The sequence below is a fragment of the Chinchilla lanigera genome, unplaced genomic scaffold (genome assembly GCF_000276665.1).
Source record: "Chinchilla lanigera isolate Chin_1 unplaced genomic scaffold, ChiLan1.0 scaffold00081, whole genome shotgun sequence".
NCBI classification, from domain to species: Eukaryota; Metazoa; Chordata; class Mammalia; order Rodentia; family Chinchillidae; genus Chinchilla; species Chinchilla lanigera.
This window is the reverse complement of record NW_004955482.1, coordinates 9,257,671-9,272,273: the sequence shown is the minus strand read 5'-3', so window position 1 is coordinate 9,272,273 and position 14,603 is coordinate 9,257,671. Positions and strand designations below refer to the sequence as shown.

Genomic DNA, 14,603 nt, shown 5'->3' with positions numbered 1-14,603 from the left:
AACATAAAAACACAGGCCCACAGCACGACCCTTATGCCTGTCCCTCCGGTAACTGTCCAGCCACCCAAGGAAGCTGGCAGAGGCCGAGAAGGACGCCCTTGCTGCAGGAGCTTGGCCCTCGTGGACAGCTTCTCTCCACCTTGGCCCTGCCAGGCCCAGCCGGGCATGAGGTCAGTGCGCCCAGCGGTGAGTCCTCGCAAGCAGTCGGCAGTGGCTGCTGCCGGCACAAGGGCCTGGGGTAGGGTTGATCTTGGCCGCGTCCCATTACTCACGGGAAGCTGGGTCTGGGAGACCACTCTGCGGATCTTTCTGCATCGGGGCAGCCACTTCCCACCCACGCTAGAGCCCCCTTCTCCTGGCCACCCTCACCGGGATGCCCGCCTACATGTCCTCCGGCCCCCTCACACCCTCCTTGCTCCCAGCTCCCTCCGCGCTCCCTGATCCTGTCTCTCTCTCCCACACATCACACCTGCCCCTCTCCAGCCTCGTGTCTCCCACGCACACTTCCAGGGTCCTGTGCCCGAGTCCCCCTTCCCCTCTTCAGCGCGTTCATTCATCACAGGGGGTCCCCGAGGCTGGGCCAGGAACTGGACCCGCACCGACTCCTCACGACCTGGTGAGGGCGCACAACGTCATTACCGTCCTTCGCCCGTTCTGCCAGTGACCCAAAAGGCTCAGAGGAGCGAAGCCGTGTGCCCAAGGCCCACTGAAGCCACATGGGCAGCTGGGCTGGAAGTCGGCCCCCAGTCCATGCCCAGCGGGGAACCTCTGCAGCCTCATCCTACACTGCTGCTTCTTACAGAACCCCAGGACCCAGTCCTTCGGTTCTCTTACCTAATTCATGCCACATGCATTTTCTCTCTCTCCTTCCCCTTAACACATAACTATATATTTGTGGGGTACATTATGATTTTTTTTTTTTTTGCAGTACTGGGGATTACACCCAGGTCCTTCATACCAAGCTACTTTTAAAAAATTTTTATTTGGAGATAGGGTCTTTCTAAGTCACTGAGTTGCCCAGGTTGGGTTTGATCTCGGAATCCTCCTGCCTCAGCCTCCCAGAGCGCTAGGATTATAGATGTGCATCCACACAGCTGGCTACAGCATGACATTTCAGTACATGCACGCACTGTGCAATAATCAGATCAGAGTAACTCGCATATCCATCACCCCAGACGCTTATCATGTTTTTGTATCAGGAACATTCATAATCCCCTCTGCCAGCTATTTTTGAACATTCAGGGAATTGCTGTCTCCTGCACTTCTCCTAGTGAGCTGCAGAACCATAGACCGTATTGCTCCTGCCCACCTGCAGCCCTGTGCGCGTTAAGCAGCCCTCTGCTGTGCCCTGCACACGGCCTTCACAGGCTCTGGCACCGTTGCTCTGTTTTCCCGGAGGCCCAGTCTCACAGGTCCTGAGCTGCATGCGGGCACTGCTGCCTCTCCACCCACCTTTGCTCCCTCTACCTTGGCTGTGTCCAGAGGCCAAGGTGTCAGAACACATTGCAATGAGGCCGCCATGGGGTAAGATGGGTCCCCATCTCCCACGCACAAAGCGCCTCACCAGCCCAGCCCAGCCCACTCTCCCCGCCAGATGCAGCAAGGACTCCAGGGCTGTCTGGTGACACGGCTGTCCTGACAGGTCACAAAGGACAACACCCAGAGGCATCCCAGCCCCGCATCCTGGCCCCTGCCCTCCTGCCCCTGTGGTTTTCAGGGGCAGAAACATCAGCCTCACCCAATCCGCTCCTGCTCCATCTCCTCCATTTTCTCAGCCCGAGCGATCACCCTGTTGATGATTTCCTTCTCCTCATCTGTCAGTTCTTCCTGCTTCCTCTGTCTGTCTGGCTGGCTGCTGGGATGGACAGACCAGCCCGCCTGGAGCCTGAAAGGCAATTTGGGAAGATGTGAGGCTGGAAAGAAAACCAATGGGATTATTTTTAAATTTAACATTATTATTATTATTATTATTATTATTATTATTATTATTATTACTATTATTATTTTTGAGACAGGGTCTCATTTTGTAGCTCAGACTGGCCTTGAACTCACTATGGAACTCCAGCTGGCCTTGACCTTGTGATGGTCTCCTGCCTCAGCCTCCTGAGTGCTGGGATTATAGCCACCACATCCAGTGCCCATTGGATTTATTTTTACTAAGTGCTTGGTATCTGCATGGCAGGCATTCTGCAAATAGCATTTGGAGGAGACGCATGAAAGATGCCAGAGGAGGAGATTTCCGCAGCTTGAGGGGAAACAATTCTGCCAAGCAGTCCAAAGCCCTGGGTCCCAGGATGGTCCAGGTGCCCGTCTGGCACAAACACGTTTTATTTGGGTCCCAGAATTTTATGGTGAAAATCATCATTGTTGCTCCTTGAGCTTTTTTAAAAAATTGTTGAATTCCTACCGTCTTGTTTAGTGAAGCTCTGTATCACTTCTAATGTGTTTTTGTAAATTACTTTTCCTTCTCTGTAATTGTTTGATCAAGCTTGCATTCTTACAGCTGGTAATCTGGGCCTCAGGATTTAGAAAATAAATTTAAACTAGCTGCCGACCAGGTTTACACAAGTCTCTTGATTTCACATAAACATCGAGGTTCCTAGCTTCAAAGGCTCCGGTGACATTTCAGGTTCTGCTCTGTGCTCTTCTTTTTAAAAAGTAAACGTTGCTCTAATGCCACCTCAGTGCCTGTGTCTCCTCATGGAACCCTCGTGTCATCCCTACGAGGCAGGGACTGTCAGTTCTCCTGTCTCCTGAGGGGGAGCCTGAGGCAGGAGAAAGTAGATGGGCCGGAGAAGCAGAGGCTGCTGGGAGCAGAGCTGCGGCGGAGGTTTATGGGTAACCAATTTTTCCGCCCCTGGCACCATGGTCCGTGCCCCAGGCACTGAGCTGCAGCAGCTGAGTGGACTCCAAGGCTGAACGCCGCCTGAATTCTCGTCCCTCTCTGGGGAAAAGCTCTTTCTCCCAAGCCTCAGGAGCCAGCGCCCCACTAGCCAGCAGCGTTGGTCACACCCCTGCACTGATCACAGAGTAGGTGTGCCATTGGCTTTGACAGCTGGAGTTGGGAATTAAAATCTCATCGCCCCTCTCCCTCCTCCTCCCTCCTTGGTTTGTTTTGGGAGGCAGGCCCCTTGGGGGCAGTATTCTTGTGATAAAGGAAAGGGGGTGTGGCTGGGAACATCTGGCAGTGACCCCCAGGATGACAAACGCCAGCCACACTCAAAACCTCCGGTGGCATCTGACTGACTTGGGATAACGTCCAGAGCTGAGTTGCAGAACACTGTGAATGTTCCACATGCCATTGCGTTCAGTCATGTGTGTGCATATGTGTGTGTGTGTGCGCGCCCACGTATGCACATGTGCACACGTGGTGCTGAGGATCGAACCCAGGGCCTTTCACATGCTATGCACCTGCTAGGCGGCCTCATACCACTGAGCTACACCCCAGCCCATGGACTCTTTAACATGGTTAATGTGACTTGTACCGTAATAAAAGTAAGGCTCCATCTTCTGGCCCATTTGTAAAGCTCCACCTGCTCTGTCCTTTCCCTGCCTCTCGGTCAATGTCCCCTGCTTTTCCTTGGTCACTCTGTTCCATCCACACTGGCCTCTGGTTAGCCTTGGACTCTGAAATCTTGTTTTTCCCAAAAGCCTTTCCTCCAGCCAGAAACACTCCTCTTCCCAGATGCCCACCCAGCCGCCCCTTTGCACGGTGCCGATCTCAGGAAGGCTGTCCTGGGTCTGCCCTTGCTGTGGGCCCTTCTGTGCATTGCACCTGTCTCTAGATGAGGTTGTCTTTCCATTTTCTTGGTACCTGTCTACTGGGATAGAGACTATGGGTCTGCAGGGACCTGTTTGTCTCCAGTTCTCTATTGTGACCCTGGCATTCAGATCAGGCAAATAGGACTCCATCCCTTGTGGCCAAAAGTGATATTAGTGTCTACTTAACAGGGAACTCACAAGGACACGGAAAGAGAAGGTAGCCAGCCTAGGAACCTTGGAGAGCTGCTGGAGAAGGTGAAGGAGGTCTATTGTGATCTGGTGACCTGGAAAACTTAGTCACTGTTTGCACAGGTTCCTCCCAAGGCCCTGAAGTGTCCCTAGTCATGGTCCTGCAGTTAGGAGACTGTGCAAAAGTCAGAGATTTTTGTCCCTGATCTTAAGGGCCCCTAAAGCGTACAAGCTTCTGGTCCCACACAGCTCCAGCTGGCCCTACCAAGACTGGGAAGATGAACTCAAAGAGGGTGAGGAGGGAGGGGATGGTTGGGCTGGAAGAAGAGGGTCTCTGCACAGCTGCGGAGCAGACAGCAGCCCAAAGAGGGAAAGACCAGGGTGACAGCCAGCCTGCAGGGTGTCCCCAAAGATCCCTGCCTCCCGCTACACACATCCTCCCTGTGTGTGCCCCTCCCATGGTGAATCTGGGCTGGTCCTCGGTGGCTCCCTTAATACACTGGGAGTGACCTTGGGTGACTTGCAAGAGACAATGCAGCATCCACCATGGCCTCTGGACCCCTTGCCCCAGGGAAGCCGGACACCACAGGTGTCTGCTTTAAGCCACTGTTTGCAGCCTTCAGTAACCGGAAACCCGCAAGCTGAGGAAGGAGGTAGTGGCATGAAGCTCTGGTGACAGGGTCTGCACTCACTTCCATCTCTGCATTACAGATTCTTGCCAACTCCGGAGCTTAAAACCTCAGTCTGACGGGCTCCCGGCCCTCCCAGGCCAGTGTCAGCCTGGGCTTCTGCTTGAGGCTTCACACAGCTTTGCTCAAGGTGTGGCAGGGCTGGAGGCTCCACAAAGGAAGAGTCAGCTTCCAAGCAGATCTGGACACTGGTAGAGGCAAAAATTCTTTTTTCTTGGTGGTCAGCATGAGGCCAACCCAGCCCTGCAATCCCTGACCATCAGAACTTCTCCAGAAAGGTGGTCACTTCCTCTGTCACATACACAAGGAGGTGGTTCAGCTTGTGACAGCTGAATCGTCTTATACAAAATAATCATGAGTGATAGCCATGCCCTTCACAGTATTCTGGAGGTCAGAAGCAAGTCCCAGATCCCACCTACATTCTAGGGGATAGAAATGAACAAGGCACGGACTCCAGGTAGAGGGGATCACTGGGGTCACCTTGAAGTCTGTCTACCACAGACTTGGATGCTCCCTGTTATGGAGGCCTCACTCTCTCTCCCCCAGAGCGCCAGCACCCCTCACCCTGTGCCTTCCCCCATTACTTTTAAGGGACACAGAGAACTCCTGCATAATGAAGACCACTTGCCCTCCCCTAGCAATAACCCACATGAGCCACTGCCTGGGCCCCAGGCCCCGGGGTCTGCTGTGGAGAAGGGTGTTCATGCACGCCACCCTTCCATCTCGCAGCCCCACCTCTGCCTTGAGTGCTCTTCGGGTCCCCTCCATTTATTTCCCATTCTGACAGAGCGGCTGAGGGAGCCACATTGAGCCCCGAGGGTTCTGGGCTGGGCAGGACAGGTCCCTGCAGCTCCCTGGTCACAGTCGTGGTCATCTGCAGGCCAGCCCTGACCCAGCTACCTGGGCTCCATGTGCACAGGAGACTTCAGCTCCCAGATGCTCACAGCTCTAGAGGCATAAGCGGGGACGGGTGTCCCCAAGGCCCCTCTCAGAATGACCGCACCATCTGCAAGCCTTCGGGAGCAGAATGCCGCTGGAGGCCGCCGTCAGCTCACCAACCCTCCCCCTCCCCCGCCCCAGAACACGCAGTTGACAAACAGCTCATCCAGTGTTTAGAAATGTCTCGATTGGTCTCAGTGGGAGCCTGAAAGCCTTCTGTGGATTTTCATATTTTAATTCCTAAAGCAAACAGAGGGAAATGAGATCGGCTTTTCAAACCAAAGCCTCTGCTCTCAGGGGCCTGGCTGGGTCCCCTGGGCTGGGGAACATGGCAGATGTGGTGGCTTCAGCAGTCTGCCTTTGTGGTAAGATGGTGACCGCCTTGCCCTGGGGCTCTGGACACAGGATGTTGGCTCCGTGTCCTTAGACCAGAGTGTTTGCTAGGCTCCTGTTAAAGATCAGTGCCGTCAACCAAAGCGTGGCTTTCCTGGGACCAGCCGCTCGGAGGAGTGTACTCAATCCAGGAAATGCTCAGAGGACCTACTGTGTGCCAGCCTGAGCCTCCTCGACTTGGTGGAGTCAGTGCCTGGCACCTGGGTTTGCTACCCTGTAGGGGCTTGGTACAGCTCTGTAAGTCAGTGGCCCGGCTTGTTAGGTGGTTGAGGGCTTTGAACTGGCGCCAGTGGGGAAAATGCACCCCTCATCCACAGCACAGAGCAAGCATCCTATGACCTCTTCCGACCATTGTCCTAGTCTACGAGATGCCCCAAACTTGCAGTGAGAGGTGAACTCAAACCAATGAACAAAAGACCTAGCCTGCGCCGGGGACACTGAGGTGTCAGACCAGCCACCACTCCCCGTGAGTGTTAGAGTTTTCCAGACTAACGTTCACTAACTACGTGCTGGCTGGGGAACTCCCACCCTGGCAGCCCTGGGGGCCGCTGGCAGTGACAGCCTTAGAAACTCGGTCCCTCCGTCTCTGTGAAGTTGCCATATCCTAAAGGAGGGCTCCGAGGGACTGGGCTGTGAGACCGCACAGCCTAGACTCCTCTCCCGGCCCTGGCGCTGCCCGGGGGTGTCACTTGAGGCACAACTTATTTAACACTTCTGAGCCTTCGTTTGCTTATCCATCAAAGGAGATGCTAGTGCTGTCACAGAACACACAGAGGACTTTGCCAGATAGCTGTATAAAGCAATCAGCGAATGCTCAAAAAAGTTTGGTTTGTACGTCTTCCTCCCCCTTGTCCCCGTCCATCAACATTTGGGCACAAAAGTGTGTTGCAAATAGTGGCCATGGTGACAAGTCGGGGGAAATTGCCTAACAGAGCTGCACACAGAGCAGGCACCGAGTGTGTATGAATAAAGGTCTTAAAGCAGAGCAGCAGGGAAGACAATGACTCACCGATCAGGAGGTGGGAGGGACCAAACAGAGCAATGCACAGCAGGGTCTCTGGTTGGTGTTTGGCATTTTAAAGTTAGAGTTCTTTGGACATCTGAGGACACCCCCAATGCCTTAGTGACAGAAGTTCCCAGATTCAATTTCCTGTCAATTGGCACAAAAATGCATGTACTTGAGGAAACGGGGGGAAGGGGGAGAGGGACAGGGAGAGAGAGACTGATGAATTGAAATTTCCAGGCAACCCAGCCTGACTTTAAATGGTAGGAATTTCCACCAGCATAGGATGTTTATTTTTGGGCTTTATTCTTTGGTGAAAATAACAAAAAGTTGGAAATAACCCTGGTATCTACCAACAGGGAATGTTGGATAAATTATTGTTTTAAAATGACCTGTTACACAGCAATAGCTAACTGATACAATACTTGCTCTAGCAAGAAAAAAAAAGGAGCATGAAGGTTTTCAGACTCTCTACACTTGTTTTACAGATTGGTAGTATTTTAAATCACAGCTGTGTAAAGTTTGCCATGATACTTTTAATGCTTTCAGCCACACAAGGTCTTTATCCAGCTCTACTTTTATCTTTCTTAAATATTTAGCTTTTGAATAAAATATTACTGGAAGAAAAACTTCACTGCCAACCAGAGTCTAAAGATCACTGCAGTTGACCTGCTCATTTTCTAGATGCGTGACCTGCATGAAAAGGGAGGGAATTGCTGAGAAATGTTGAGACACCAGCCTTCCAGATGTGCTTCACCAGCTACCTGGAGCACTGGCCTGGGTACAGCCTCTCTGGGAGAGAGGTTAGAAGGATCTCTCCCACCAAAACAGGCATCAGATGCACCCAAACAAAAGGAAATCAGCCCAGACTCCAGATGTCTGTCCCTAGAATCCTGCAAAGGACAGCCTGCCACTCCTTCTGCCTCCCACCTTGATTCTTCATGTCATGCACATAGTCGTCACGTAATAAATACCCACCAGATGTCTCTATTAATAAATTAGAGCTCCCCAAAGGCGTGGGATGATGGAAGGGCTGTCAGGGCACGGAGGCGCTGAAGCTTTCCAGTGTGCAGAAAATTAATCCTTTTTCTTTCCTTTCTGCTTCTTCCTCTCCCTTCCCCCAGGATGCCAACGTGGCAGGTGTCCACAGGAAGTCTCTTCAGAGCTCGCTGAATGAGTCTGATGACTCCTGAAGGAGAGGGGGGCAGCCGTGCCACCAAACGTCTTGCACATGCCTGGCTGCGGCAGAGGCCCGCTTGGGTGAAAAGCAGAGGCCAGATTAAGGGGTGCAGAAGGGATGCTGGGGTCCCCCCGCCTTCATGAGGCCAGGACACGGGGGAGGGGGGTATCCTGGCGACTTTTCAGCCTGATTGCTCCGTTTGGCTCTTCTGAAATTCTGCGCACTCTCCCTCCCTCTCACGCACACTTGGGCTTTGCCAGTGCTGTTCCCCCCGACTCCTCTGTGTGCCCCACATGATGCTCTTCGGCTGCACATCACTGCTTTCAGGAAGCTCCCCCACGTGACCCCAAGACTAGGCCAAGTGACACTCTGTGTTCCCACAGTTATAGCTCCTTACATGAGGCAGTGTGTTTGATGGTGACTGGCCGCTTGTCCGTGGACCCCTTTAGACCCCACTCATGCTTTGGCTATGTCTGTATCTCTGGGTGCTGAGTACAGTGCTTAGCATTTTAGAAGTGCTTGGCAAATGCTCTTTTAAGGGATGGAGAGGAGGAAAAAGGAGGGATGGAGGAGAAGATGAGGGTGTGAGGCCATTAAGGGAGGAAGTATGGTGAAATGCGGGGAGGGAGGGGGTGGACGTACATTCCACATTCCAACCTTCAGCATCAGGAGGGTTCTGAGAGCTCCCTGTAACGGGCTCCTTTATCATCTCGTTAGGCATTGGTGTCTCTCCCTCACAGGCCTTAACAGGAGACTCACAGTTTCATAAAAAGCAAGTCTTGCCTGGCCAGCATCCTACCAACTAGCCACTGGGATTGTAGGGTACTTAGATGGTCTTGAATAGTTTGCTTGAATCTCCCGTCAGGTAGATGGAGACACGGAGGTACAGAGAGGGGAGAAGAATTTCCCTGGGGTGACCTGGCTTAGTGTCATCTCCTGAAGCCAGTCTGTAGAGGGTTCTGAGGGCGCGATTATTCGTGTCCAAAGAGGCTGATACATTGCACAAGGGCTCTCCCTATAGAGGCTAAGGTGAGCAGGGTTGTGATTCACACCTTGTCTGATTTTGCTGGGTGTTTTACAGTTTACAAATCTCTCCTGTGCATCTTATCTGATTCTCCACCACCTGCAGAGGGGGGAAGGGCAGGGTGATCAGACACATTTTATAAAACATACAGGGCTCATGGGTGGGGGTGAAGGGGTGAGGACAGTGTCCAAAGCCACACCGACAAAGTCCCAGAGCCTGATCCTGGGAGGAGAGCAGTGTCTTTCCATAGTTGCTAAATTTGTGCATGTAACTGAAGGTGGGCTGCTTTGCATCCTGCCTAATCGTTTATTGGACCCAGCACCCAATCTGTTATGCATGTTTAGGAAATGAATCCAATTAAAGCACAAAAGATGGGGCCTGTGAGCCAACGGCATTTCCCTAGGAAATCAGGGTGGCTTCCAGCAAGGTGGCTGAGAAGAGGATCCGGCCCAGAACGGCCCGCAAGCTCTGCGCTGTTCACCATCAGCCTTGACGAATAATAATAGCAGTGACAGGAGCTAACACTTTCTTTATCTAAGGACAGTGTTTCACACCGAATGCTGCCGAAATGGGCAGAAAATGAATAGCAACCTTGCTGCCATCCCACAGACCACTACCGAGAATTATTTGAGAGCTCTTCTCAGGAACATTTTTCCATCTTTTTATCAAGTTTGCTTCTTTTTAAAAAGATTTCATACATTTTGTTTCCCTGAGATAGGTGTTTTCGGCTTATATTTTTAGTAGCTTGACTTTTTAAAAGAGATATAAAACATATTACTTTTCAACCACCTCTCTTTAGGGGCAAGCCATCTTGATGAGAAAAACAATGAAATTCAGTATGGAGACAAAAAAAAGTGTCACAGAATACTCACTGTTCTTTATCGCTGAAGGAAGGCAAAGCAAGGAGAGAAAGAAAAATGAACGAAGTTAGGCAAGAAATCTCGTAACCACACCAACCCTTCACGGACGCGACAGCCCAAAGGTTTGAATTACGATGATCTAATTCAATTTCTCTTCAGTCATTGTCTTATTTCAGCACATCTAAGACAGGGCTGCTTCCATGCAAGGCTATAAAATCCACCTCCATGATTAAGCTGGCCAATCGGCTCAGCTTATTATGGACTGAGCATTCACGTGTTTGAATAATTGCCTTGATACTAACGTGATGACCATCCTCTTGGTTTTGGTTATTTCAAAGGCTAGCTGTGTTGTGGCTGGGGCAGGCACAGGAGTAGGTCCATGGGCCTTGAATGGTAGACTGCACCTGGCCCCAGGCTGGGGAGGCAAGTCCTTCTGTTCCAGAAAGGGACTGGTATCTCCATTTTCTGGGTGTGAGGCCATAAGCAGATCATCCTGTCTTTGTGCCTCAGTTTCTACCTGCCATCTCTGGCCTCTCTGGCTGGCAGACGTGATAGCTCAATAGAAACATCAACATGTGGACAGCAGCATCTCTCCCCGTGAATTCCCAGCACAGAGAGCCGAGCCATTGCCCTAACCAAGCCAGAGGCAGGTGCCCTGGTCCCTTTCACATCCCATTCTGCTGGTTTCAGACACAACCATTAGGCTCAAGGAGGCCGCAAGGGGAGGACATTTGGAAATCACAAAAGCAGTCAGTGTCTCTGGCTAGCCAGCAGTTAATTAGGACTGGATTCCTTAGTTTACTGGGGAAAGACACGAGCATCGCCTGCATTAGCACATCACGCTTCAACCTAGTAGACAGCGTGTGTAATGACTGTAATTCACCCACCAGCATTTATTGAAAAATAATTTTAATATCTGGAGAAAACGCGGTAGCAATCAAGACAGCTGGATGCACTTGGGATGCCGAGATGTTTCACGGGAGCCCAGGAGCGCTTTAATGAAACGGCGTCCAGACTGAATAATTTCAATTTAATTGTAAGGCAAATTGTTTGGCTTCATATCCACCGAAGTAAATTCTGATAGATGGGATTTTAATTAACTGACATTTCTCAAATAAAATAAATATTTTACCCCATCCATCCTCCAGGCAACTGTTTATCTGACAGAGACACACTTTTTGGCAGACAGAATATTGTCTGTGAAGTCAGTTTGGATCCAAGAAGACATCATGGGAAGGGTTTTGGAACCTAGAAGTTGCCTGTATAGAAGGAAACAGGCAGAGTTCAGTAGTATCTTCGAAATGCCAAAACCCTCAGGGCTGGAGAAAGTTTAGTAGTCACAGACGCAAGAATGGTGAGTGAAAAAATTCTTCCCCAATATGTAAACAGATCCTAGAGAAATTAAAGCAGACCTTTCTCAACCCAGTGCCAGGGTTACTAGAAAGGAGCAGAACTTTCTGACTCTGTTCTTTTTCAAAACAAACAAAATAGTCATCATCACAAGACAAGCCTTTTCCTCTCCCAAAGTCCCTATTATGAAAAATAAAATGCATGTGGTAGACTGGGAGAAAGTATTTCCAAAATGCTTACTTAACAAAGGACTTTTATCTCGAACATTAGAAAAACATGTAAAAGTTCCAAGGAGATGAATGACCTGATTTTTAAAATGGACAGCAGATTTGAACAGATATTTCAACAAAGAGGTTTGATTAATGGCAAGATTATATAAGATGCTCAACATCATTAATCAAGGAGGCAGTGCGAATGACAAAGTATAATGAAATACAACTGTGCACATGCTAGAATGGCAAAAAATAAAAACATCGAGCCTAACAAGTGCTGGGGAAGTAGTGTGGAGAACAGAACTCTCAGGCACTGCTGGTGGGAATTTTAAAAATGGTCCGCCCCCTTTGGAAGCCAGTGTGGTAATTTCTTAGAAAGTTAAACCAGTACCTACCACATGACTGAGACATTCCACTCCTAGGTAATTATCCGAGAGAAGTGAAACCACGTTTTATGCAAAGTTTTGTCTGCGCTAGCTCAAAGACAGAAATAGTACAACGCCTGTCAGTGGTTGAATGTGGCATATACACTAAAGGAATATCATCAGCAACGAAAAGGAAAAAACACTGATAGGCTAAACGGTATGGTTGGATCACAAAATAATCACAGAGTGAAAGGAAGTAGGTATCTCTCCTCTTTCCATCCAAAAAGTATACATTGTATGATTCCACTTATATAAACTCTAGGAAGGGGCTGGGGATTTAGCTCAGCGGCAAAGTGCCTGCCTGGCAAGCGCAAGGTCATGAGTTTAGTTCCCGGTACCGGAGAAAAATCCCAAAAAATAAAAAATAAAAAATAAAAATAAACTCTAGGAAGTGCAAAGTAATTTATAGATACAGAAAAGAAATTAGTGATTACTTAGAGATGAGTACAAAGGAGGCAGGCAAGTAAGGAGGAGAAAGAAGTGGTCCAAGGAAGCTCTGAAGGATGTGGCCATTGTCCCAAGCATTGTGATGGTCTCAAAAGAAAAAGTATACATATATGTGTAAAAATCATCAAACTGTACTTTAACAGACTTTAAGCGATTATTGTTGAAGGTAGGTTGATATACCTTTATAAAGCCATTAAAAATGAGAAAGAGAATCCAGTAAACCCCACCCACAACAGCTGCTCCTGTGACTTCCTCACAAGGCAGGGAGCTGGACCTGAGACCCCACACGGAGGCAGGGTCCTCAGAGGGAGTGAATGTGGTTCAGCAGAAGCAAAAAGCATTCTCCTAGGAGAAAAATGTCCCGAGGGTAGGTCCCCAGGACTCTCACAGACTGAGCTCACAAGAACACCTCAGCAGGCACTCAAAGAAGCAAGTCATTATGCGTGAAAATCTGCAAGGATGATACACAAAGTGGACTGTCAGGGGCTCTGGGCCGCGGGGCCTGGGGAATGTTTCACCACTTATCTCAGGCGAAAGTACCGCTGGGACTGAGCTCAAGTGCCGACATGAGGTGACATTCAGAGCTGGGGAGAAATCCGCAGCGGTGTAGCATACATTCCAGTGCTTCACCATGCAAGCACCATAACCAGCTATAACAGTCATAAAATAATTTAAAAGTGATTCATTTTGAGTGTTGGTCACTTCTGTGTATAATACAGGTTAAGAGTAAATTAATGTAGCTTAGTCTTTCATAACTAGTGGTTAGTAACTGGCTTGCAAAATTCTTGAAAAATTAACCGTAGTTCTAATGAACCCCTGGGGCAAAGATCAGCTTCCCAGTGAGTGGGTGTAATAATTACTGAGACAGAATATAAAGTTACTGCACAGTAAAGAGATCAATGTGGATTAAACACTGACCAAGGACCAGTAAACTAGAAAAATAAATGGTCAAGAAGACACTAGAAAGAAAAAAAAAAAACTTTTTAGAAATAAAAGATATAACTATTAAAACCCTAAACTGCCATTCAGGATAGTAATATGGCCAGGATAAGAGTGACAAAGATAGCCTAAAACATATAAAGCAAAATTTATAAAAGCACAGGGAGAAACTGCTAAACCCACCATTGTTGAAGATTTTAACATGCTACCCAGAAGCACACAGAAAAGAGTAAAGGTAAAAAATGTCCCGAGCACCATCAATCAGCTTGTTTTAACAGGTGTGAATGATCTAACAACTACTAGAGACTGCACAGTACCACTGAGCATATTCTAGTTTGTAAGCCAGGTCTTAACACATCGCAAAGAGACAGTACCGTCCAAAACACATTCTCTGGCCACAGGGCAGTTAGCATAGAGATTAACAACAAAAATATTAGTAAATGAACAATCCCCAAACACTCAAAAATTTTAAAATACAGGATGCTTCTAGATAACTTCTAGATAACTCTTCTTAAAGAAGAAGCCCTAAGATAAAAGTTACAACACAGAGAAACGAGAAACAATGAAAACACAATTTGTTGAAGCTCTCAGGACAATTTGAATGTGATGCTTATCTATCAAATGTGTAATTATTAATAGTAGAAGTGGGAAGGATGTGGCCATTATCCTGTGAGAAGGCTCAAGGAGATAAATATACAGTGCAAGCAGTTAGCAAGGAACAGAATAAGCCAAGAAATGAGAAAGGATGATCTAATAAAGATAAGAACAGAAATTAAAAAAATAGCAGTGGATGGGGCGATATTAAACAATGGACAAAGAAGAACACTTCTTTTTGACCAACTGTATAATGCCTTCCATAATCCTTGGGCAGGCCAGAGCCACTTCCTGACACTCCTTTTCTTTCTTCAGTACTGGAGCCTGGACCCAGAACTTGCACACACTGGGTAAGCCACTGAGCTCCACCCATTTCTAAAATTTTATTTTGAGACAGGCTGCCATTAAGATGCCCAGGTTGGGCTCAAATTTACGATCCTCCTGCCTCAGCTTCCTTAATAACTGGGATTATAGGCATGTGCTACCACAGCTGGCTACTCCTTCCTTCCCTAAAACAATCATATTATCAACTGGTCTATCTAGAATGTAAAGCCTGCAACTGGGTCTAAAATACTATTCAACACATACCCACAGGGA

General features: G+C 48.8%; 1 protein-coding gene across 9 annotated transcripts in view; it reads right to left on the bottom strand.

Moving 5' to 3' along the window:
• Nucleotides 1-14,603, bottom strand: part of Rph3a (rabphilin 3A) — a 122,460-nt gene that overhangs the window by 40,323 nt on the left and 67,534 nt on the right. For 8 of the 9 annotated variants that reach the window (XM_013503738.1, XM_005403207.1, XM_005403206.2 and 5 more), the window contains 2 exons: nucleotides 10,052-10,063; nucleotides 1,739-1,885 (listed from right to left, as the gene is read on the bottom strand). In XM_013503738.1, the coding sequence (XP_013359192.1) occupies nucleotides 1,739-1,885; nucleotides 10,052-10,063 (159 nt within the window). The remainder of the gene's footprint in view (nucleotides 1-1,738; nucleotides 1,886-10,051; nucleotides 10,064-14,603) is intronic. The other variant, XM_005403202.2, reaches the window with a different exon arrangement.